This window comes from Schistocerca americana, chromosome X (assembly GCF_021461395.2).
Source record: "Schistocerca americana isolate TAMUIC-IGC-003095 chromosome X, iqSchAmer2.1, whole genome shotgun sequence".
NCBI classification, from domain to species: Eukaryota; Metazoa; Arthropoda; class Insecta; order Orthoptera; family Acrididae; genus Schistocerca; species Schistocerca americana.
In genome coordinates, this window is record NC_060130.1 from 121320358 (window position 1) to 121347059 (window position 26702).

The following is a 26702-nucleotide window of genomic DNA, read 5'->3' on the forward strand; positions in this document are numbered from 1 at the left end:
GCAGTCAAAATTCAGCAGATGACTTACCTTCTGATGTAAACAAGCAGGCTTTTGCTGACTTTAGATGTTTGCATCATCTAAGAATATGGTTTTTTACTGACTGTGTCTTTAGATAGATAAAAAAATGCTGCCTTTCTCAAGAGAGCATGCAATATGTTCTCAGGTTTGGGTGGAACATCACCACGCCCATCACCTTCTGACGACAAGCCGAGTACCAACAGCCAAGGACTCCAGCAGCCTACAATGCAGTACCCACAAGCTACACAGCAGAAGATGAACACAGCTCAGTTACAAGACCAGCTGCAACCCATGGCACAGATGCAGCAGCAGAGGATACAGCAGATGCAGTCACAGCAACAGCAGCAGCAGTTGCAGCAACAACAGCAGCAGCAGCAACAGATGCAACAGCAGCAGATGCAACAGATGCAGCAGCAGCAACTCCAGCAGCAGCAGCTTCAACAGCAGCAACAACATCAACTGTTCCGACAGCAGCAGCAGATGTTGGGAGAGTTTGGAGAGATATCAGGTGCACTGTTCCCACAGCACCTGACACCACAGCAGCAGCAGATGTACCAGCAGCACATGCAGCTGCAGCACCAGGCACAGCACCTCAAGAAGATTCGTCGCTCACTGCCACACTCTGCAGATCAGCAGCAGCAGCAGCTGCAGCAGATACGCCAGCAGACGGTAATCTTGCCTTCTCACTATTTGGCAGCACTGCATTTGTGCACATTTGTGCAATTGTATAGAATGGCAGAGGGTAGTCTTCAATGTTCTACATGTCAGGCCACATTCACCCGAATGTCAGAAAAATAGGGTGACCTGATGTCCCTCGACTGCACATCCTACAATACTTTTCATTTAATTGATTTATTTCCACCTACATCATCACTGCCAACTAGTTGTATTTCCCACTAGAACTATGTCACTTCTTATTTATTTATTGGAGTTCTGCTGTTATGGTAAACAAAGAAATTGTATGGATAAGGAATGAGTTGAGTTTAACGAAGCAAAAACAAAATCGACACAAAATAATAATTGAGATAACCAAAAAATTAAAAACTGAGAAATTGTAACCAGAAATTTGCACAGTGAAATAAATATGCAATAATTACAAATTGTAATATAACATGAATATGGGAACAACTTATGCTAATTAGTACAAAACTGAACTTAAACTCAGTAAAACTGGAGTATAAAACAATATAATTATATATTGTAGTTAATATGCATTAACAGTTGTGTGCTAAAATTATAGTACATCATTAAACATTTACAGAGTGGTATAATAGATATAACTGTACACTGTATCATTCCTAAATTACAATGAAGAAATATTTACATTAAAAACCATCAAGAGAGTAAAAGCAGTTTTCCAGTAGATATTCTTTTGGTTTACTCTTAAATTGTGGCATTGCACTGGTAAATTTTTTTATGCTTGATGGGAGTGCACTGAACACCATTGTGCTTGAGTAAGTAATGGGTTATGTTTCTATGGAAGGACCAGTAGTATCACTACATCTCCAATTTTGTTTTTACCATTTATCCTGCATGCTAATTCATCATATGACTAGAAATTCAGAAGGAAATAATTATAAATAAGTTACAATACAACAGCCCTTAAAACTGACATAAAAGAGTTCCTGAGAAATCAAAAGAGATGATGATTATGGTTTTAACATCATGTTTCCAACAAGAAACAGAACACAAGTTCAGATTCTGGAATGTAGGAAAGGAGAAGAGCTACATTATTTGCAAATGAATCAACCTTTAAAACCCCATATTTGGATAGCTGAATGATAATTTGTACTCCTTGTTGCCTGTTGCCAAGGCCAGAGAAACTAAATAACAACCAAAAGACACTCCCGTAAACACTAATTCTTTTCTCTTCCTCTATTTTTTTCAAGTTTGTAAGATTTTTAGGAGCAAATAATGAACTTAGTGATATTTATTCTTCTTTTACATATCCAGTACATATGCTTAGATGATTTTCAGAAGAGGTGATAAACTATACCAAAAGACATATTCACCCATCCCAATAACCACTAGATGTATTTCCAAAATACAAATACCTTGGAGTTACTCTGCAAATAGTACTAATATTATTCAACACCTATATAAAATAAAGAACAAAGGTAGCAATAAAAGCAATTTACAGCAAGCAGCAGCATCAGAAACTGTCAACAAAAATGGCAGTGACACTATTTAAAACAGCCACAGCATCAATAGCAACTTATGGGATTAACATAATTTGGGACAAAGTAGAAGTCACTGACCTCTTAACATAAAAAAAGTAAAATAGTCATCAGTCTGAAGACTGTTTTGGACATCACATTGCTTTACTAGGCATGGTCCTGTTAGAGGTGGTAAGCAGTTTCCTTCCTCTGATTTTTGAACTGACTGGCTCAGCTAGCTGTAGGGAGACCTACAGTTTAACATGGATTCTGAACTATGGTACAAGTTGGTGTTTTTCATATCAACATAGAGAAAGTCAAATCCCACTATATGAAATGAATCCAGTCCATTGGGTAGCTTACATCTTAATGAGAAACATCAGAATGCAGATATTCCTGCCAAACACTGAGACCTTTGAAAGCACAAATCAAATATTCACAGAAAAACATAACTCTGTTGGAACAACTTCTACATCACTGATACTATGATGACAGTAGATTGGAGACAGGCAAACTACAAATTCCAACATATAGTAACAGGGTCCATAACATGTGGTTTTCACCATAAGTTCAGCCAGGACAACAGATTCCACCACCCAAATGTAGACTGCATGTGTGAACTGTGCAATGAACAGTGTGAAAGATATCATTCAAAAATGGCAAGAAAAGACAAATGTCAGTAATAAAACTAGGACTAGAGTACTGTAACTCAGTTTTGTATTTGCTCATTGGACACATTTTCTTTAACATAAATGTGTGTGTGGCTAGGGCCTCCCATCAAGTAAACTGGTCACCTGGTGCAAGTCTTTTTAGTTGACTCTGCTTCAGCAACTTGTATGTTAATGAGGATGAAAATGATGAAGACAACACAACACCCAGTCCCTGGCCTAGAATCAAACCTGGGCCGCTCATGTGGTGTTCTGCCATGCTGACCACTCAGCTACTGAGGCAGACATTTTCTTTAATAATAGTAATGGCAGAGGGAAGTGTGTCACTATATGTAAAGTGTTGTACTGACTCTACAATATGTCAGAGGTTGAAAATAATGCTTCAGTTGTAAATTACTTTATTTTCACACGACCAGTTTTGGAATATTTAAGCCCATCCTCCAGTGTCGTAGCTGTGCTGTGGTCCCAGAGCACCACATGTACCAGGCACAGTGTGCAGCCTATGTGTGCAGAACAGGTAAACTCCCTGTTCTGCACTCATAGGCAGTGCACCATGCCTGGTACATGTGGTGGTACAGTCTGAAACCGGTCCTGTGAAAATAAATTAATTTACAACTGAAGTGGTATTTTCAACCTCTGTCATAATGCTCAGTTGCGGATGTTCTTCTAACAGGATTGTTTGTCTAAGATACGTATCTGTAATCAAGCAATGTACATCCTGCTGATGTGATGGAGTATTTAATGATCACTTTTATGGTTACAGAATGAGGATAATAACTCCTAAAGGGTGAGCTGTAATTATTTTGACTACACCAGCAGGGGCATAATACTTCACGCTATAGGATATGCTTCAATTGTTCAGTGAGAATGTGTTCTTCAAGAATGAAGCCTGTTCAAAAAGTAAAGTCCGATCAGGTGCAAAATGGAGCAGTTAGCTACATCTTCCACATACTTCTCTATATAGTCACTGCTCTGATTTAGACATCTGTCATAGCATCATGCCAACTTTCCGATACCCTTGTCATAGAAGCAAGCCACCTGTGGCTACTGCCAATTCTCTATGCTGGTCTACAGCTCATTGTCTGTGCCAGAACGCTGTCTTCATAGCTAGTGGTTCATGTGAGGATAGATGAAACTCAGGGAGAGTCAATTACAGGCTCTATTGTGGGTGATCAAACACTTCCCATCAAAATTGCTGCTTCATTGCCCCTTCAGAGTGTGGCCGAGAACTGTCAAGCAGAAGGAAACAGATGACAGTTATGTTATGTGGGCTGCATGACACCAGAGGAAATCTCACAACAGACCCTCATATTTGGCAGGAAACACTATTGTCCTAAGGATCTTTACATGCTTAATGTGCACTGAGAACTGAAAAGAGCAATGTGGTGGGATCGATGGGCATACAAGAGACACTGCTTAACACATCTGTGCAAAGCTTCATTGCATTTTCACTATGGTTTCCATTTCACACTCCATCAGACCTCAATTTCTGAATAGCCCTAATACCAGAAATAAAAGCAGATTTTTGCAAAGTATGTACCTTCTTTATTTGAGTGTACCTACTTCAAATTTTTCTACATTTCTCACACATGGTACAGAAAATTAAGCATATCGGTCTGACGTGTTCATCCCTGGAGCTACGTTTATTTTTTTTTTTTTGTTTATTTATTTATAACCTGTAATTTTTTGTGTGGATGTTGTTGTTATACATACCAGTACAAAGAGTCCTCCAGGATACAATGGCAAATGCACAGTGACCAATTTTCATTCAAAGTGCTTGGCAAGTTCATTTGTTTGCTTCGAAATGGACACCTACACTATCTGCCACCTTTTGGCCTGTTGGCGATGAAACACTCAAGACACATGCCCTGCAATATTTCTCAAATGATTTTATAGGAAGTATTTGGTAAAAAAAATTACATTCTTGCTTTACTTGTAGCTTTATATGTTGTGTTCATTATGATGTGCCCATCATTTTGTTAGTGGTCATATTTACTGTGATATTTTTGTGGAATTTTGACACTGCACAAAATCTGATATATTGCGATTGTGCTGTGCCAGCGATAAAGCCAGAGTGAATTATCCACATCATTCCTCTAAACAGTTTGAGATATCAAAATGAGATTTTGGCAAATGATAGCACATGAAGAGGAGAGTAGTTTATCATATGGTTATTACTCAAAACTTCATTATCTACTATATTATTCCACTAAATACAGACCTTTTCAATCAAAGAATGTAACGTTTAAGGGCCATCGATAGCTAGTGAAATGAGAAATGCTATGGGTTTTGGAACAACATCAGTGAAGACATTACATATTTTTTTTTTTACCAATAATGTGCTTTTTTGTAAGATACTGATCTTACTTTTCATCAGTTCCTCACTTAATTAACTTAATAAATCATTGTTTCAGACTTCTCTCACATTTGCACCTGGACAAGTTAGTGAGGTGAGACTGTGTAAACTCTGCTATGTTTTGGCAGAAGAAGTAAATTTTAAATCAAATTCATACTCAAAATTCACCACTCATGGCTATTTTCTGAAAGTTTTAAACGATTAACAACTGGACAAAAATAAAACACTGCTTTTTTTGCATTTTCAGTGGAATTCTTCTTAGATATGAAGCAAAGCTGAGGTGACAGCATGCTTTTTCAAATGATCACCATGCAAGTGTTGGCATAGAGGGGCTCCACTTAATATTTACAGAAATGTGGGCATAGGCTTCAGTCTAGAATGACACTTCCCTTCCAGTACTTGGAATTTCCCCTACAGTGCCTGCCACAATCCCTACCACTACAACTCTCCCCATGCGTGCCTTGCTGTCTGCACATCTACTGGCCATAGTATTCTGCGCAGACTCTAGATACATATATACATTATAGTTGAGGCACATAAGAATAGTGTAAAAAAATTGGAAGTACGTAAGAAACACATTATACAAGCATAGGCCTAAGTTGTCTTTTTATCACTGAATTACATAAGATAGGGTTAAAGGAAAAGAAAGGATGAGATTCACACAGCAAAATGAAGTATAAGACTGCTCTGATAATACACCTTAGTTTTTAGATTATATGGTAAAATTTGCAACCTAGAATTTCGTTACTTGGAAATACACTCCATTCTCTATTGGTACTTTGTTATTGGTCAACTTGATCATTTACTTATAGCAATAGTTTCTTTTGCATGAATTCTCTTACTGAGTAAAGACAATTTTTAGTAAATATGTTTTATGACATGTTTTTAATTAACACAGTTGCTTCACATTTTTGATCTTCTGGCAGTATACAATGCCTGGCAAAAAAGTGAAGCACTCAGAAGGGGAGGAGTAAAAGAAATGAAACTTCACTAATTAAGAGGGTATATTGTGCTATTTTAGTGATTACAAAATTGAATCAAATTTACAAAAAACTTGGCAATATGAACCCTCTGATCTGTATGATATTGTGCAGCCTCCTCCTGGTCTGGACACATGCTCTGGTTTGGTTGGTAACAGTGTTACAAAGCCACTGAATTGTCTCCTGAGACATTCACCATACAACTGGATAGTGGCATGTGGACAGATTTGCATTAGAGCTGGTCCCACACATGTTCTATGAGGAACAGATCTGGGAGTCTTGCTTGCCACAAGAGTACCTCAAACATCATGCAAACAGTTTATAGAGATGCGTGCCTTGAGTGGCAGAGCACTGTCCTCCTGAAAAATGGCATCACAATTCTACTGCATGAGAGATAACACGTGAGAATGCAGGATATCTATGATTTACTGGTGTGCTGTCATAGTTCCTTCAATCACTACCAGCCATGACCTGAAGTCATGTCCAATGGATACCAATATTGTGACATGAGGGTAACACCACTGTGCTTCTCCAAAACTTTGCAAGACTTTGATCTCTCTTGAGAGCACTGCCATACTCATAGACAATGGTCATCCAGGGTAGTGCAGAACTGTGATTTGTCACTGTAAACAATGTGATGCCATTTATCAGTATATCATGCAGCAGGTCACGGCTTGCAGATCATGCAGTAGGTCATGCCACAACTCCTAACACAGCATTTGTGTTGTGGTATTACCGATGGCCTACTTGTATGGTGCTAATTCCCTAGCCCAGCTGCTGCTAGTCTCTAACAAATGATGTGGGATGAGACAGAATGTTGCAGGGAGTCCATTACTTGTTCTTAGCTGGCAGGTGCAGATATGAAGGAGTTATTATGTGCTTGCTGCACAATACACAATATTACAATTCTTCATTGATGTGGTCAGATGTAGTTGACCAGTACCTTAATGACAAATGTACCTGACTTCATGTTCCCATGCAGTCCAGCATGGGACCACTGTCACCTGCAAATGCCTTATAAGTCTGGATATTGCAGGTACAACCAGCTGTCCAAATGGAGATCTATACTAAGGCCCATTTCAAACTCTGTCAAGTGCTGATAACATTGTCCATGTCCATGTCCTTAACAATCATCACTCAATATCTGCCACTGTTCACACGTTTCATATACCATACCAATCCTGTTAACATGACTAAACATGAACAACACTAATGCACTCTTGTGACCATTCTTCCTGTTACAGAGAATTGTAAAACTAATGATTTACCTACCTACTGATGGGATGTACATACAGGGTGTTACAAAAAGGTACGGCCAAACATTCAGGAAACATTCCTCACACACAAATAAAGAAAAGATGTTATGTGGACATGTGTCTGGAAACATTTAATTTCCATGTTAGAGTTCATTTTAGTTTCATCAGTATGTACTGTACTTCCTCGATTCACTGCCAGTTGTCCCAATTGAAGGAAGGTAATGTTGACTTCGGTGCTTGTGTTGACATGCGATTCATTGCTCTACAGTACTAGCATCAAGCACATCAGTACGTAGCATCAACAGGTTAGTGTTCATCACAAACGTGGTTTTGCAGTCAGTGCAATGTTTACAAATGCGGAGTTGGCAGGTGCTCATTTGATGTATGGATTAGCACAGGGCAATAGCCGTGGCATGGTACGTTTGTATTGACACAGATTTCCAGAATGGAGGTGTCCCGACAGGAAGACGTTCGAAGCAATTGATCGGCATCTTAGGGAGCACGGAACATTCCAGCCTATGACTCGTGACTGGGGAAGACCTTGAGCGATGAGGACACCTGCAATGGATGAGGCAATTCTTCGTGCAGTTGACGATAACCCTAATGTCAGCGTCAGAGAAGTTGCTGCTGTACAAGGTAACGTTGACCACATCACTGTATGGAGAGTGCTACGGGAGAACCAGTTGTTTCCATACCATGTACAGCGTGTGTAGGCACTATCAGCAGCTGATTGGCCTCCAGGGGTACACTTCTGCGAATGGTTCATCCAACAATGTGTCAATCCTCATTTCAGTGCAAATGTTCTCTTTATGGATGAGGCTTCATTCCAACATGATCACAATCAACATGTGTGGGCTGATGAGAATCCACATGCAATTGTGCAATCACGTCATCAACACAGATTTTCTGTGAACTTTTGGGCAGGCATTGTTGGTGATGCCTTGATTGGGCCCCATGTTCTTCCACCTACACTCAATGGAGCACGTTATCATGATTTCATACAGGATTCTCTACCTGTGCTTCTAGAACATGTGCCTTTACAAGTATGACACAACATGTGGTTCATGCACAATGGAGCTCCTGCACATTTCAGTCAAAGTGTTTGTACACTTCTCAACAACAGATTCGGTGACCGATGGATTGGTAGAGGCGGACCAATTCCGTGGCTTCCACGCTCTCCTGACCTCAACCCTCTTGACTTTCATTTATGGGGCCATTTGAAAGCTCTTGTCTACGCAACCCCAGTACCAAATGTGGAGACTCTTCATGCTCGTATTGTGGACGGCTGTGATACAATACGCCATTCTCCAGGGCTGCATCAGCGCATCAGGTATTCCATGCGATGGAGGGTGGATGCATGTATCCTCGCTAACGGAGGACATTTTGAACATTTCCTGTAACAAAGTGTTTGAAGTCATACTGGTACATTCTGTTGCTGTGTGTTTCCATTCCATGATTAATGTGATATTAAGAAAAGTAATAAAATGAGCTCTAACATGGAAAGTAAGCGTTTCTGGACACATGTCCACATAACATATTTTATTTCTTTGTGTGTGAGGAATGTTTCCTGAAAGTTTGGCTGTACCTTTTTGTAACACCCTGTATACAAAGTTACATTGACAACTGACCATATCTTCTAGTTGCTTCACTTTTTTGCCAGACAGTGAATGATATGGATCTGCTCATTGGCAAAACATAGCAGTTTTTATCTTAACTTTTTATCTTTCTATACAGGTACAAGCAACCACTGAATCTGGTTTGGTGATCATGTATGGAGCTGTTTGCTACATATTGATCAATGTTTTTATGTATAAAAACTACAGCATGACTCAGAACTGTTGCAATAGCAAACATTTTAAACAGTTTGATGCAGTGGGCCCCTTTGGGGTCCTAGGGCATTATTCTGATGTCCCTTTTTTGTAGTTAGAATACATTTGCCATATTCTGACCATTTGCACTCCAGAAAATTGCATCATAGCTAATGACAATGCATGTGTGTGAAGTATGTTGTCCTTTGGCATGAGGTATTAAACACTGTGGTTCATATTCATAGGACATAATGTGCCATGCTAATTTATTTTCCAAGTACTCTGATAACTTTGTCCCTCTGAACTGCTGATCAAGATACATACCTAAAGTTCTGTACTAGCTACACACTTAATGACCTCATTATGTACTTTAAATTTTGTGGTTTTTTACATAGCAGTTCATGTTGTTAGACTTTTCATGTTAATAGTTTTCATTTTCTGTAATTATTATATTTCTGTCATCAAAAAATAACACTTATTCACCATATGTTACTCACAGTGGGAAATCATTAATGTAAATAAGAAACAAATTCCCTTGAAGGACTGAAATGTTCACATATTCTTGGTCTGAAAGGTGTTTCACTATATATCTCGAGCCACTTGGGGGAGGCAATGAAACTCAACAGGTGAGCCAGTCTACAGGGGATAAGAGAGTCAAACGTTACTTAGTGATGAGCATGGAGATAAACACAGAATGTGACCAGTGTGAATAACAGGACACTAATGCTCAGAAACTGAGCATGGAGCCAGGTGAAGACCAGCTCCCATATAATTGAAACCAGGATAAGAACTGACATTCCCGGTCTATCGCCATGTCACAGAGCTACTTCCATAAGAGAATTTTTGACCTCAAAAGGTATTCCTGTTGTTCCACAACACACCTCTTCACCTGATCTGAGTACCTACAAGTTTTTTCTTTTCCCAAATTGAAAAATGTCTTAAGAAGAGATAATTTTATGACTATGGAGAACATTCAAAAGAATGTGACCGACATGATAAAGGCTCTACCAGCTGAAGCCTTTCAGTGCTGCTATGAAGACTGGGAACAATGACTCCACCTGTGCAAAGCAGCCAAAGGAAACTATTCAGAAAGGGACAATATCGTTGTTCCATTCAGAGTAGTTCACTACTCTAGTTTTTGAAAAAAAAATGAAAACTTTAATAGATAAAAAATGAGTCTCATTGCTTTTCTCTTACACCTCATATTGTGTATTGTTAGAATAGTGGTTGAGATTTTAGGAACCTATTATTTAATGGGATGTACATGATAACTTTCAATGTATGAAAGTTGCAGATGAATCAGGTCTGAAAGTTGAAGTTCACAGAAAGTATGTGGATACCTATTATTGGACATTAATATGGGATGTACCCATACTTTGCCTTTAGAACAGCTGGAACTCTGCTGGGGGTACTTTAAATGAAGTTTCTGAATGTGTATGGGGAATGACAGTGCGTTCTTCCTGATGAACCAAAAAGAGAATACGTAGTGATGTTGGCCTACATCAAAGTTGACATTCTAACCCATCTCAGAGATGTTCCATTGGGTTCAGGTTGGGACTCTGGGCAGGTCAGTCCATTTCAGAAATTTTATTGTCCATAAACCATTGTCTCACAGATGCTACTTTATGACAGGTTGCATTGTCAGGTTGCCAATGCAGTCATCATCTCTGAACTGTTCCTCTACTGTATGCAGCACACAATGCTATAACATGTGATAATACCTTTCCATTTTGTTGTTTTATTAAGTGGAATAAGGGAAACACAACCAAATCATGTGAAATACCTCCATAATGTAACACTACAGCCTCTGTACTTCACTGTCAACACTATGAAGGATGACAGGCAATGTTCTTCAGGTATTTGCCAAATCCAAACCCTTCCATCAGATTGCCACAGGGTACAGGATGCTTCGTCATGCAAATCACTTGATTACAGTCACACACTGTCCAATGACATTGCTCTTTACACCCACTTGAGTGCCACTTGTGAGAAGCCACACAGCCATTGTAACCCATTTGACTCCCTGCACACAGTCATTGTGCTAGCTGGACTGCTGGTAGCACTCTGGAACTTGTGAGTGACTTCTTTCTTTGTTTTCATGAGAGTTTTTACATTCACCCACCACAATGCTCAACAGTCCCTGTCTGTCAGTGCATGAGGCCTGCCTGGTCTAGGTTTACCTGTGGTTGTTCCTTCATATTTCCACTTTACAGTCAAATCACCTGCAGTTGATTTTAATAGCTTTAGAAGGATAAAAAAAACTGACATCCAATGATCAGTCCATGTTCCAAGCCACTGAGGTCTCCTAACCAACCCTTTCTGCTGTTACTATCTCTGTACTGACAACACAATACTTCCCATCTCCTTTTATACTAGTAGGTCTGCCTTCTGTGACATCTAGTGGTCAATTCTGCACAACATAGGTGTGTCAAGATACCTTTGACCAGATATTGTATGTTTTCTTTAAATGTGTAAAATATAAGGGGTGATCAAGAAGTTTCTGTTTGAAGGTCATACAGTCCAGAAATGGTATGCCAATCAGGCAAAGTCACCATGAGCACTGAGGCAATTGTCCCACTGATGCACTAGGTTGAAGATAACATTTAACAAAACACCATGTCCTGTTGTGTGAAGAAGTCCATAACTGCATGGTTCACATCCTCATCCGACATGAATCATTGACGCTTCAAGGTCTTTTTTAAGAGACCAAAGGCGTGATAATCACTTGAGGTGATATCAGGACAAAAGGCTGGATGCTCAAGTGCCTCTCAATAAAATTGGCATAACTTCTGTGTTACGAAATTTGTGTTATCATGTGTTATCATGAAGCAGCAGCACCCCTTGGTGTACTCTTTTCAGCTTTTCCTTAACATGTATTCCACTGCTCAATGACCTCAGTGCATTTTCAGAGCTAAATCTTGGTACATATTCCTAATGCATGCTGCTATCTCACTGACTTCTGCTCCTCTTATGAAACTTAGTTTGGCTCAACAACAGCTCACATCAATTCATCATCTAAATACTTTAAACACTGTCACTACTGGTATTCCTCTTTCAAAGCCATATTCACTTTAATTCCATTTCTCCATTACTTCTAAAGTTTCATCAATAAAATGATCACATATAACTTAAGAACAGCCCACTCCCATGACCAGAATAGATAACTACCACAAAATTCTTCCTTTACTTTCATTATCACATTCATGCTATTCAGTAGGTATATTCCAGTCCTCTACCCATAATCATAACTCTAACATTTTTGTATTGTTTGGAAGCAGACAGCAATTGTTACTGTCTTCCTCAATTTTCATAGCCTTCATTTATCATTAACTTCAGTGCCAAACAGAATGTCTAACATTAGAATAAGTGGCGCTACCACACACACAGCTTCTATTAAATGTATCTCTCACCAGTCTCTGTGACCTTCACACTTATTTTCATTCCCACTTTCAAATTCCAGCATCAGTCTTGTATCTCATAATCAATATTCCTCTAGGATTTGTGTTACTTATATTCCCATAAAAATATTCTGAGATTGCATCCATGTCCAATAGTTGTTTATATAATCTTTATATTAATTTAATCAGCCTGCTGACAGATCTGGAGGTTGCTCATTTCCTTATTGATTCTGTTTGTCTGACTATATTTTACATCTACTTACTCTTGTGTGTATCCAAACATTCCATGTTTTCTAACCTATATTAAATAGACACTTGCAGTTTTTAAAGTGATCACACTCCAGCTTCTTACATCTTCTCTGTCCACAATAGTCATGTGCTGAGTGATCTCTCACCCCCTCCCTGTCTAATGTTCTAAGAACTGCAAGAATTGCACCAGTTACCCTGAGTTGTATTTTTGTTGGAACTGTCCTATTGAGTGCATATACCCAGTGCATAACCAACTATTCTTTTAAACTTGAGCCATAGTTCCTCCACATGCTCCTGTCCTGTGCTGAGTGTTTCAAATTCCTCATTGAGGGATGACACTATAGTTTCTCTGTCTAGTTATCAGAATGTATAAACCTTTCCACTTGTTTTAGTTGTGCTCTGAGTTTTAGTGCTCATTATTTTTGCTGTAACTGCCTCACAGTGACTAAGACCAGTTTTAATGTGTTTTTACTCAAAGACATCAGGCCTGTGTGTTGCTAGTAGATATAATATATTTCCATTGTATGGGGTTCTTAACTATTTATTCTAGGTAGTCTTCAGAGAAGGCATTTAGTAATATTTCACAGGGTGTCATGTCATGCCCACCAGTAACAAAACTATAATCTTCCCGATTGATTGTTGGCTGATTAAAGTCTACATCTACATCTACATTTATACTCCGCAAGCCACCCAACAGTGTGTGGCGGAGGGCACTTTACGTGCCACTGTCATTACCTCCCTTTCCTGTTCCAGTCACGTATGGTTCGCGGGAAGAACGACTGTCTGAAAGCCTCCGTGCGTGCTCTAATCTCTCTAATTTTACATTCATGATCTCCTCGGGAGGTATAAGTAGGGGGAAGCAATATATTCGATACCTCATCCAGAAACGCACCCTCTCGAAACCTGGCGAGCAAGCTACACCACGATGCAGAGCGCCTGTCTTCCAGAGTCTGCCACTTGAGTTTATTAAACATCTGCCTAACGTTATCACGGTTACCAAATAACCCTGTGATGAAATGCGCCGCTCTTCTTTGGATCTTCTCTATCTCCACTGATGATTGCAGTATGCTTGGGGAACTTACATTCAAGCTGAGGTTTTCTCTAAAGTTGTCTGTTACATCATGAGGTGAGTCTGGTTGGTGATAGAAGGATCCAATTACTATTTTATTCCCACTGCTGATACTGAGTCTTGCCTGTATGGTCTCGCATGTTGCTTCAGGTTCTGTCTTGGTGGATTAGAGTTTCTTGTCTATTGGAACACATACACCATCTCCATTTTCGATTAGCCTGTCCTTTCAATACACACTTAACTTTCCCCCAAGAATCTCACTGCTATCAGCTTCAGGTTTTAAACAGTTTTCTCTGCCTAGTAGTTTATGAACTTCACTGCTTTTTAGGAGCACTTCAAATTTTATCACTTTATTGTGAATGCTTTGGCAGTTAACCACTTGGATTTTATTGCTCTTGCCTGCATGAGGCATTTCTTTGGATCTTACACTTATACTTCTGGGTTTCCTGCAGCTATTGTTATCTGAATTGGATAGAGAGTCACCTAATCTAAAAAAAAAAATCTTGTGTGCAACCCACACACAGTCAGCTACCTGGGTAGCTGCCTTTGATATGTATTGCATACCTGACCCATTTAGTGGGATCCTACAAAACTCTCAACCCTAGGACACAAGTCTAGGAAGGTGGAGTCTAGCACAGAATCTCCAGAGTCTCAAGTTCAGGCCTTCCACTCAGTTCAGAATCAGGGAGACACAATCTGTTATCAGAACAATGCTGTAGATTGCCAGCTTCATTGAAATTCTGTGAGCAAGGCTGGTGTTCTCAAACTCCTCTGCTAGTCACTGTTAATACTACACAATATATTATGACACATTTAAATTTTTTATCAAGTTTTCATACCTAAATTTTCTAAATGTATTTATGTGATACATGTGATTTTACTTGAAGAGAAAGGAAATTCTGGGAGTCAGCTTATTTAGATAAGTAAAAGTAAATAAACATGTGAATTTCATGGATTTTGTAACTTAGCTGATATTTCACCACCTTTTACACTAATGTTATGGTGATGAACACTGTAACCTCTGTATACCTCACAAAAATGATGTGAAATATAGAGCACAACAAACACACATCCATATGTGGCAGCCAACCATCTTCGTGTCCCACAATGGAAGTTCATTGATGATGATGAGTTCATTACTAATACATTAGTATTTGACTTGAGAACCTAGTTTATCTTAATTGGCTAAAGTTTTCACACTAAAATTTACACTGAATGCAGAATTTTGAACTAATAAAAAAATAAAAGAATCAGGTGGGCAAGATACATGAATGTAAATAGACGCAAGTATATTAAAGTCATTTTCCAGAAGATTATATCTGTTTTGGACCATAACTGGGTCACATCTACCTTTCATAATACTTCATTCTGTCACAATTAACATCTCTATAATACACATTACATTTAAAGAAGAATATGTCCATTGTGTTCATAACAGAACACTGGCAGATGGATTTTCGTGTGGAAACTTCAGTGCACATCACTACCAGGTGCTGATCAATCTGTTAGTGGCTTCAAGCAACTTAGCACTGCAAGAAAGAGTTGTTAGACAATCATTATGTCAGGGTGGCAGCCACACTTGCACAGGTACTCAAGCATTTGGGGCAATGACTCCCACTGATAGGTCACTGCACTGAGAAGAATCTTGAGCAAATATGGAACTGCCTTGCATCAGGCCCAGCACCTAAACTTCATTGTTGTAAAAAGCCTTTCGTCCTATGCTACAAGAAATACACATTTACCATAAGTATTCCCCTCTGAAAGTATTTGAGCATAATAATGAGTAACATTTAGTTTGTTGGTGTCTTCAAAACGCTATGTCATGTTGAGTCTTCTGCTTATCCAGCACTTTTGCCTGTTCCTGTATTGTGCAAATATCTCAAATCCTGCAGAACATCAACACATGCTGATGTCCAGCCAGAGTGTCTGAACATAGCCTGCAATACCTGTGAAGAGTGCCACTGACTAAAGGTAGCGTTGTTGGACAAAACATTTTCTCTCATTGTCTAGGGGTTTCTTCTTAGGTGCAGTTCCCAATGATGTGATATCAATATATGACATGACACATTCCAATAACAGTCATGCAACATAATTCTTATCCATGTGATGCTTGTGTTCCCATTGGGGTGATACAACAAAGCAACAAGACAGCACAAATGCCTCTGTGGCAGCATGCATTGTAATTTCTTGCTAGGTATGACAAAGGATAATGTACTCATGCTTGTTTTGTGAACAAGTGACAATAACATCTTCAGTTTCTTTGCACCACTTGAATTCAGCCATAAAAGCACCTTGGCCAATTATGATTTTGGAAATAATGATACTTACATCTATAAAAATAGAACATTAAGTAAACCATGCTCTGTAAACACTGTCCTAAAATGGACTGCTGGATAGTATGAGAAAGAGCCATCAATAGCAGATTAGGTTGTGTTATTATGTTTCTGAAGAACTTACAGGCACAACTACTAAAAGTAACAATCAAGAGAGAATAATTAAATTAACCGAAATGTACATATAAAGGGGAGATACATATGACAAGATATGCTCTGCCTTATGTAAGACCTGAGATTTTGCAGTCCATACCAGTCACTTGCATCTTTATTCCTTATTGCTGACACATTTCCTCTTCTTTCATCCAAGTTTGTGGCAATCAAAGTGTCTTCAAGTTGGTGACATTTAGAACACAGTGCCCTTCACTTATATCAGTATCCAAATCAAATTTCAGCTCCATTGCGTACTGAAACACACACGATTTGTTTGACAATATGTGAACAAAAACCATTAATGATAGTTTTGTGAATGAAACTATTTGTGCAAGTAAGAAAATTTGATGAGTACAGTATATAGCTAACTCTGTCACTGGATCTGCAATTGCCAATCTCTGGTTTCAGTATGAAAATAATTCTATGTTACCTTAAAATGAGACTGTAACCAACTTCGTAAACAACATAAAAAATAAAATTGAGTCATTACTACCCATACTGTGCAGTTATAGCATCAAGTATGGTGCATCATAATTCATCATTGGCAAACACCAAAATATATCACTTATTTACTCAAGAATGGAAAGAGATATGGCTCTCCTTCCAGCATTGCAAAAAATTTTGGTATGCTAACTAGATTTTGCATAGAGAAATGTATGACCAAAAATGCACCAAACATAAACTGGTGAGAGACTACATTCTCGACAGTAAACTTGAATCTTGTGCTTCACTTATTTTCAAAGGATTACAGTAACTACGGACAATAATAAAAGAAAAAGCAGTTCATTATCAAGCTGTGGTGTGGTAATGCAAATCTAAATCCATAGTTCTTAATTTTTTATGTAAAAAGTAAAAATTTACATATAGACCAAGTAGAGAGATAGATGTAAATGGACTTCAGTTACATAAAACATGTTTTTAGGTACACTTGATGACTTGAAATTTGGTTCTGCCCACTCCTCCTCATGTATCATACGACACATCTGTGTGGAGCAATCAACACGCCATGTTGCACAGAGCAGTACAGTAGAAATACCTATCAGTGTTGCATTGTTGTCATCCCTGTGTGAACCATTTCAGTTGTTTCAATTATATTCCTATGTGCACCACCAGTGCGTGATGCATCACATCATGTACAGCATCACTTATTATGTTGCCTCAGTGGGAACTGTATCTTAGACTAATGTCATAAGTTATGGCAACATTAGACACAAAATGCAAAATCAGAATATTGACCTGCTTGTATAGCTTAAACACAGCATGCTAGCTTGCAAGATGGGAAGGCATGACAGACCTAGGTCGAGACCACGTGGTGGATTAATGGCCATGTGCTGACCCCCAATCAGCCTGAATGATATTCTAGGTGGTTTCCCATAAAGTTGCAAGCAGTTAAAAGATGATAGCACATAGAAGACTTTTTAAATGATTCACATACAGATGACACAAGTGACTTCTCTCCTTTTGGTTGCCTGGATAACTGTGATGCCAGGAAGAGCATCCAGCCACAAAATTAGGAATTACATAAAATTTGCCAAGTCCTGAAAAAAGTTGACCCCTTTCTATCTGGTTGATAGCTTCACTTCATGAGCAGTGGTCATACCACACATTTCAACCAGCAGCACCTTAATTCAGTCTTGGCCGCTAAACAGGTCAAGGCTGACAAATTACTTGGCTATGACAATTTCCTATTGCATCCAGGGTATGAATGTTTTGTATAAAACATGAGATGATGCATCCCACTTGCCAACAGGGCACTGCTGAGCCAGTTACTGAGGTAATCTCATTTGGGTGCTGATAACATCTTGCAGACACTGGACATAAAAGTTCTCTCTGAGTCCTGCTGCTTCACTTAGTATCCACCCAGACATTCATTTCATGGATATATAACTTGAAGCTGTAATAGCTAAGAAAACAGTGTATATGTGAAGTTCAATGAAGAATCTGAAACCAAAGTCTCTATGGCCAGAATACAAATTAAAATAAATTTGTCACTTACTGCAGCCATTTAACATCACATGCAGAGATTTATATTAAGTCATTCTTCCTATGGTCTATGGTGTTCAGCAGAAATAAACTTTACAGAATATATGATGTAATGAAAAGTATTCTTTCGATTCACTCTGTATTGGTTTCCAGAGTATTGATGTAGGTGTACTACAGTAATCTATGCCATAAGTGTTTCACTCCCAGTATTATCACAAACTTTTGATGATTCTAAGAAAAGACATTGTCCACCTCTGAAAATTGCATACAGTAAGTTAGCAAGCACAAATAGATGAATGGGACTCGGTATTTGTTTTGTACATTAGATACAGAAGCTTCTTGCGGAGTCTCGACACACATCTGACCTACATTATTTAACATCAATTCTGAAACAAAGCCCATTTGATAATTCTTCTGCTGTGACTTTTAATGTGAACCACACTGTTACCTTCACATACTTTTCACAGTGTCATACCTCAATATGTTTGATCCCAAAAGCTACCTTCTTTTTGTGTACTTTACAGCAGTTCCAAGTGAAGACAAATGAATTCATTCCTTAATTACAGTTACATCGAAAGGATCTGAATCAGTCACAGATTTTAGTTGGTTCGCAGTCGGTGCTAGCGGGTTCGCTAGCCAGCAGTCAACCTGTGATTGGCAGCATGCCTCAAATCCAGACCCAACCCACTGGTCGGTTTGCCATGGGGGCACACCTTGTCTCAAGTCAACAGGCAACACGCAGTCTTCATGCAGCCACTGGTGAGTTAAAATATATGATGATGTGAACACAATGTTAACAAGCACTTGTTTATCACTCCAGCATTACATACGGGATGTTTCTTAACACATGTAAAGCATTTCTTTCAACTGTGATCCATATCCTGTACAAAGCCAGGACCTAATTGCAGAAGTCATTGTTCCTTTACTGGCTGTACTGATCAGAAAGAAGCCTACATGCTCTACACTATTGACTAACTTTGGTTGAAACACTCATTTTCAAGTAATACATATGATGCACATACTGACCAATTGCATAAGGTCATTGTGGTAAATTTAGTAGGGGAGAGTGTGCACCAAGGTACACTATTCTGGCTTTCACCTCCATCCAGCCCTGTAATGGAAGTGTAATATATTAACCTATTTTATTTTTAACTGACGGCATTCACTTTTTAAGTGCTGTAGTTTTTTTCTGAAATCACAAATATTTCTTCAGAAAATTAAGATTTTTTCCAAATATGAAATATATTTCAAGGTACAACATGGTCATGTACCTACGAACATATATTATATTGAATTTTAGAACAATTACAATCAAGAAAATCTTATCAATACTGCATTTAATCATCTATCTGTTACATTAGCACTCTACAACACACTAATAATCAGTCAGCAATATCAACTCAAGCAGAAGTATTATCAGAAACCAAGTATCATTTATTCTATGGTAAAAGACCTTCTGTTTGTAGGTCTGAAATGGTGTATGGCCAACGAAGTATGACTTAGCTGTCCACGTGTTATACAGGGTAGACATTAATAAAACTGATAAACTGCAAGGAGGTATTCCTGACTGGAAATAGAGGGAATAAGGTCATGTGAACATGTGTCCAGAAACACATTGTTGCCACGGTAGATGGTGCAGATGAATGAAAGTTCATCTGACCACATGCCATGTGTTCCTTGTGCATTTCAGTCTGTGTGATTGACACAGCATACTGTAAGCAGCAGAATGGTTCAGTATTCATATCAGGAACAAGCTGAGATAGTGTTTGTGTATGAACAATAACATGGAAATGGTCAACAGGTAGCACAACTATGCCAAAATAAGTACCCTCACAGACACCAACCATCCCAAAAAACCATTTCAAGCTCTTTTTGGGCGTTTGTGTGATCATGGGTCCTCTCAGACAGATGAACATGCAGGGGAGCAGTGGACTGTGTTTATACAGGATACAGAGAGATGAACCCTAGTAAAATTTCCGGGCAAACAGCCCACCAACATAGTGTAAGCTAAAGTGTGATTATGTGTATGCTGTGTAACAACTGTTGTTATCCCTATCACTTGCCACAAATGCAAGGATTATCACCTGCAGATTTCCCTCTATGGAAAGGATTTTGTCAATGGTTTTGCACTAGAAAATCACGACTATAGGATAGCTATCATCAGTAATCTTTACCAATGAACCATCGTTTACCAGAACTGGCATCATCAATCTGCATAATCATTATCTGTGGGCTACAGACAATTCTCATGGAAAGGTTGAGGTGTCTCATTAGCATCAGTTTAGCATTAATGTGATGACCACATACATGGACCAGTGATTATTCCACAATGTACCTGGTGTTCTTGAGGAATACTCTGACTGGTCTGCTTGAGAATGCACCTTTGGCAATACAACAGGTTATGTGGTTTCTGCATGATGCCCCATTTCCACATTATAGTTCGCTGACATCTTCTCTGAATGCTGGATGGGACACAGAGGCCCTGTGGAATGGCCTGCTAGATCACTGGACTTAAACCCCCTGGATTTTTACCTCTGGGAGCATCTGAAAAGTGTTGTGTATGCTGAATCAGTTCCTGATATGCAGTTGCTTCAACACTGTGTTCACAACACCCATGACACTATTCAGAGAGAGGCCAGAACATGCAAAAGAGTGTGACAATCTATGATGTAATATGTTAATGCATGCACTGCATCCCATGGAGGCCACTTTGAACATCTGTTGTGATGTGTATGTGATGCAGCTCTGAACTATGTTCTGTAACAATTCGTTGTTGTTGCACACTCACTATCCATTTCCAGACACATACTCATAGGACCTTTTCCCCTCAGTTTCCAGTCAGGAATCTGTCCCTGCAGTTTGTTGGTTTTATTAATGTTCACTGTGTATATTTAGTTCTAAGAATGTATAGCATTTTACTCACCACACAATTCTGTAACTGAAATGTTAAGAATATTTACCAACAAAAGTAAAATACAAGGCACATCTCAGTTTACATGGTGAACACACACATGGCACAGAACTAACTGACCATTTACATACCAGTACATATATACTCATTGTTGAGAGTCCTCTTGACACTGTTGGTACTATCAGTATAAATGTATCACATTCCAACATGCCTACTTACATGTACATCACACTCAAATTGCATACAACATTTCTCAAAATTTTACAAATTTACCCATGTTCAAAAATTTGGTAAAAATGCCTACTACTTTGTTTTCTGTATTGTTTTACAGATATATGTACCATAATTACATTCATATAACATTCATTCTTGAAATGGTAGTGTATGTCAATATACTTTGAATTTTTATTACAGTTACCATTCTAGTGGTCCTCCTTCTGACAATTGGTATGGTCACTTGTTTACAAAAATCAAGAATAACAAAGGGCCTAACACAGTGGTTTGAGTTACTCCATAACTAGCTTTCCTATGTTCTGTATGGTAACTTTTAGTTTCATGACATATTCCTATAATCAATTATTTGCCAGCAATATATGATTTAAACCAGTTGTAGATAACTCCCCAGATATTATACAGGGTGTACATAAAGTCCAGGAACACTTTCAATTATTTATTGGACATGGACCAAACACTGTACAGATATCATACATATGTCATTTTGAAGAGAAACCCTGAAATATTTGTTTCATGTATACTGCCACAGCATAGTTTGGTAATTTGCTGATAGTCAGTGCTAGTCGCAAACATGGCAAGTTCAGGTGCGGAGTGAGCTTTCTGTGTGTTAGAGTGTACTACAGCTGTTCAACGGATGTTTAGAACCAAGTACAGTAAGAAGCCACCAACAAGAAAGGCCATTTACCACTAGCCCAACAAATTTCTTATGATGAGTTGCTTGTACCCAGCAAAGAGAAGCGGACATCCCAGTGTGAGCGAAGTGAATGTGGAGCATGTACGAGAGACATTCATAAGGAGTTCAAAGAAATCAGTGTGCTGTGCATCCTGTGAACTTGAAATGTTTGTGAAAAAAACTTTCAGAGTTTCTCTTCAAAACCCAATATGTATGGCATCTGTACAATGTTTAGATCTTGTGCAAGAAATAATTGAAAGTGTTCCTGGACTTTATGTACACCCTGTATTTGTATATTTTTCTAAATAGCAGATTCTGACAGAACATATCAAATATGTTTCAGTGGATTTGTTTTTGCTGCAACAATTTTGATCATTAGATTAGTATTTCTTTTTTATTCAAAATGTCAGATAACGTTTCATGCACAAATTGTCCAACCATTTTAAGAAAGATAAATAGTATTGACACTGGCTATATTTTTCTATTCCTATCATGTCATCCTCTTTGTACAATGGCTTTAGTACTGATTGTTTTGGTTTGCTGGGTACATTGATTATATCAGTTAGCTGAGAGTATATTTTACTTGATTGTTGTTTAAAGACATGATGTGTGAGACCATCAGGACCACAGGAGGTTGTAATTTTTAGTTTACTGACTGTGTCTTAGTTCTGTTATAATCATTGGCTTCAGAGTATGGTGTTTTCAGTTTGGGAGACATTCACATAATTATTTGGTGTATATTGACTTCTAATCTGAAGTTGCAGCCTGTATGGGATCTTTAACAATTCATCCTTAACTTTTGTGGAATGTAACATTACCTTTCCCAATGTCCTCCTAATACCAAACCCACCACCTCTTTCCTAATCCTCCTAGTCAACCACATCCAGACCAACAACTTTTTATTTTTCAGGTCCAAATCAATAAACGTTTCTGTGCTACTACCATGGGCAGGCACATGGCACTCTCGTACTCTAAGTTATTTATAGGAGTTGCCAAAAATGCTTTGTACCGCAAAAAATATGTCTTCATCAGCTGCTTCACTAAATGAACCATTTGGGTACTCCCTGCTAGCACCAGTTTCTCTGAACTAAACAGATGGGAATTGTGTCTTCAGCATATCCTCCACCCTCACAAATCCCCTGGCCTAAACCTCCACTAACCTGTTTACCACTGCCTTACCTCCTCCCCCCCCCCCCCCCCCATGTAAGCATTCTCTCTCTCTCTCTGTCTCCCTCTCCCTCCCTCTCTCTCTCGCTTTCTCTCTCTCTCTCTCTCTCTCTCTCTTTCTCCCCTCCCCTCTTTCCCACTCCTCTCCCTTCCTCTCTCCCCCCTGTCTACCCCATCACAACCTGCCCCTCCATTTCTCCCTTTGTTTTGCCCCCTCTCCCACTATCTACCTCTTACATGATCTACCCTCTGAACTCCTGTCTTGCTGTACAGTCACTGAGTCATATGTCAAAAGATCTGCCTCACACTATCCCCCTACCCCCTTGTCATCTCATGTATCCTTCCCTACCACATCCACAGATTTCTGCATTTGGGTATTTGTGTGATTTTGTGTGGAAATGTGTGTACTTCTACTAGGGAAAAAGTAAGAATGTGATAGCTAGTGTAAATATTGTTTTCTGTTGCATGTTTCTATGCATTACACATGTTAGCTACAGGGGAGTGGTTATCTTTCATTCATTTTACATATTATTCAGTCCAGAAATTTCCATTGCTGTTGTACTTTAAATATTCGTTTTTCAAAATAAAAGAACAGCTCACACAGGAAAATCCCTTTCTTCAAGTGCATTTTCATATTAAAAACTACAAACAAAGAGTTAAAAGCATTATTCTGTTAACACCAACAAAATTTTTAATCCAGTCTCTTTAAGTCTGTACAAACATCAGTAGATAGCAAGACAACAGTTGGAATATTCACTCATCATACATTTTAACACACGGGAATAGGAGGCATGAGTTGTCCAAACTCCACAAAAATTCATTTCATCCAAATACACTCCTGGAAATGGAAAAAAGAACACATTGACACCGGTGTGTCAGACCCACCATACTTGCTCTGGACACTGCGGGAGGGCTGTACAAGCAATGATCACACGCACGGCACAGCGGACACACCAGGAACCGCGGTGTTGGCCGTCGAATGGCGCTAGCTGCGCAGCATTTGTGCACCGCCGCCGTCAGTGTCAGCCAGTTTGCCATGGCATATGGAGTTCCATCGCAGTCTTTAACACTGGTAGCATGCCGCGACAGCGTGGACGTGAACCGTATGTGCAGTTGACGGACTTTGAGCAAGGGCGTATAGTGGGCATGCGGGAGGCCAGGTGGACGTACCGCCGAATTGCTCAACACATGGGGCGTGAGGTCTCCACAGTACATCGATGTTGTCGCCAGTGGTCGGCGGAAGGTGCACGTGCCCGTCGACCTGGGACCGGACCGCAGCGACGCACGGATGCACGCCAAGACCGTAGGATCCTACGCAGTGCCGTAGGGGACCGCACCGCCACTTCCCAGCAAATTAGGGACACTGTTGCTCCTGGGGTATCGGCGAGGACCATTCGCAACCGTCTCCATGAAGCTGGGCTACGGTCCCGCACACCGTTAGGCCGTCTTCCGCTCACGCCCCAACATCGTGCAGCCCGCCTCCAGTGGTGTCGCGACAGGCGTGAATGGAGGGACGAATGGAGACGTGTCGTCTTCAGCGATGAGAGTCACTTCTGCCTTGGTGCCAATGATGGTCGTATGCGTGTTTGGCGCCGTGCAGGTGAGCGCCACAATCAGGACTGCATACGACCGAGGCACACAGGGCCAACACCTGGCATCATGGTGTGGGGAGCGATCTCCTACACTGGCCGTACACCACTGGTGATCGTCGAGGGGACACTGAATAGTGCACGGTACATCCAAACCGTCATCGAACCCATCGTTCTACCATTCCTAGACCGGCAAGGGAACTTGCTGTTCCAACAGGACAATGCACGTCCGCATGTAGCCCGTGCCACCCAACGTGCTCTAGAAGGTGTAAGTCAACTACCCTGGCCAGCAAGATCTCCGGATCTGTCCCCCATTGAGCATGTTTGGGACTGGATGAAGCGTCGTCTCACACGGTCTGCACGTCCAGCACGAACGCTGGTCCAACTGAGGTGCCAGGTGGAAATGGCAAGGCAAGCCGTTCCACAGGACTACATCCAGCATCTCTACGATCGTCTCCATGGGAGAATAGCAGCCTGCATTGCTGCGAAAGGTGGATATACACTGTACTAGTGCCGACATTGTGCATGCTCTGTTGCCTGTGTCTATGGGCCTGTGGTTCTGTCAGTGTGATCATGTGATGTAACTGACCCCAGGAATGTGTCAATAAAGTTTCCCCTTCCTGGGACAATGAATTCACGGTGTTCTTATTTCAATTTCCAGGAGTGTATGTTAGATAACCCTCTCTGGTAGATGAGGAAATACATGATTTTTTTTTTTTTTTTGACCTAGAGAACCATCTCCACCCCCCCACCCCCCCACCCCCCCCCCCCCCCCCCCCGCCCTCCTCCACCCCCCAGCCTCCAAACACACATGCAAACCTATACAGTTAAAGTGTTTACAGCACTCATTATTTACTTTGAATTTATCTATTGCATGAAATATTTACTTAAAATATTTCTGATGTGTTTCACATGATAGACCATTTTGACTATTTCCATATACATTTGTACTATACATTAAGTTTTCTGAATCTTCTCCATTGAACAGTGACACCAATGGGGACGCCTCAAAGCACACCTGTTGGCACTCCACGGGGCCCAAGGGATGGTGGTGGTGATTCTTCAGATACAATGAGTGAAACAGATTCTCAGAAATCATTGAGAATGAGACGCAAATTACCACCTATACCAGCTGATCAAGAAGCAGCACCTCTTCCATCAACTAAGAAACGGGAACGTAGTAAATCACAGACATTACAGGATCGCTTTAGGTTTGTCCAGAATCATATCAATACAAGGCTTATTTTTCAAGTGCTCTTATGATAAAATACGGCCAGAGATCATAGGTTGTATTGATACATTTACTGACTTTTGTTGCTAAAAAAGTCCTTAAGATTGAGGACCATATTATTAGAGCTTAATATCCAGTTGACAATAAGGTCATTAGAAATGGATTTTCAGAACTGCTAACAGTTTTCAACTTAAAGAAAAGAAAATATAGCAAGAAAAATTAATTTCTTTTGGTCTTTAGCTTTGATTTGTAAGAGTTAACAACCAATGAACGCTTTCACCAAGAAAACTAAAGACATATTGTATCAAAATATTTTGATGAGCTGTGCTGTATGTAGTGTGGCATAGTGATAAGCATTATTTATCACTTCTATATGGTTCTTTAAATTTCTTAATATTTAATGTTTGTGTATTCTGGAATATAAAAACATAAATAACAGCACTCTCTGTCTAGGAAGTCAATTCAGTTCT

General features: G+C 39.6%; 1 protein-coding gene across 1 annotated transcript in view; it reads left to right on the top strand.

The window, feature by feature from the left end:
- The window catches only part of LOC124556778, a 438094-nt gene that overhangs the window by 26154 nt on the left and 385238 nt on the right, over positions 1 to 26702 (top strand). Inside the window, exons 3-5 of the mRNA XM_047130786.1 lie at positions 164 to 687; positions 18994 to 19186; positions 25990 to 26212. Coding sequence (XP_046986742.1) covers positions 164 to 687; positions 18994 to 19186; positions 25990 to 26212 — 940 coding nt within the window. The remainder of the gene's footprint in view (positions 1 to 163; positions 688 to 18993; positions 19187 to 25989; positions 26213 to 26702) is intronic.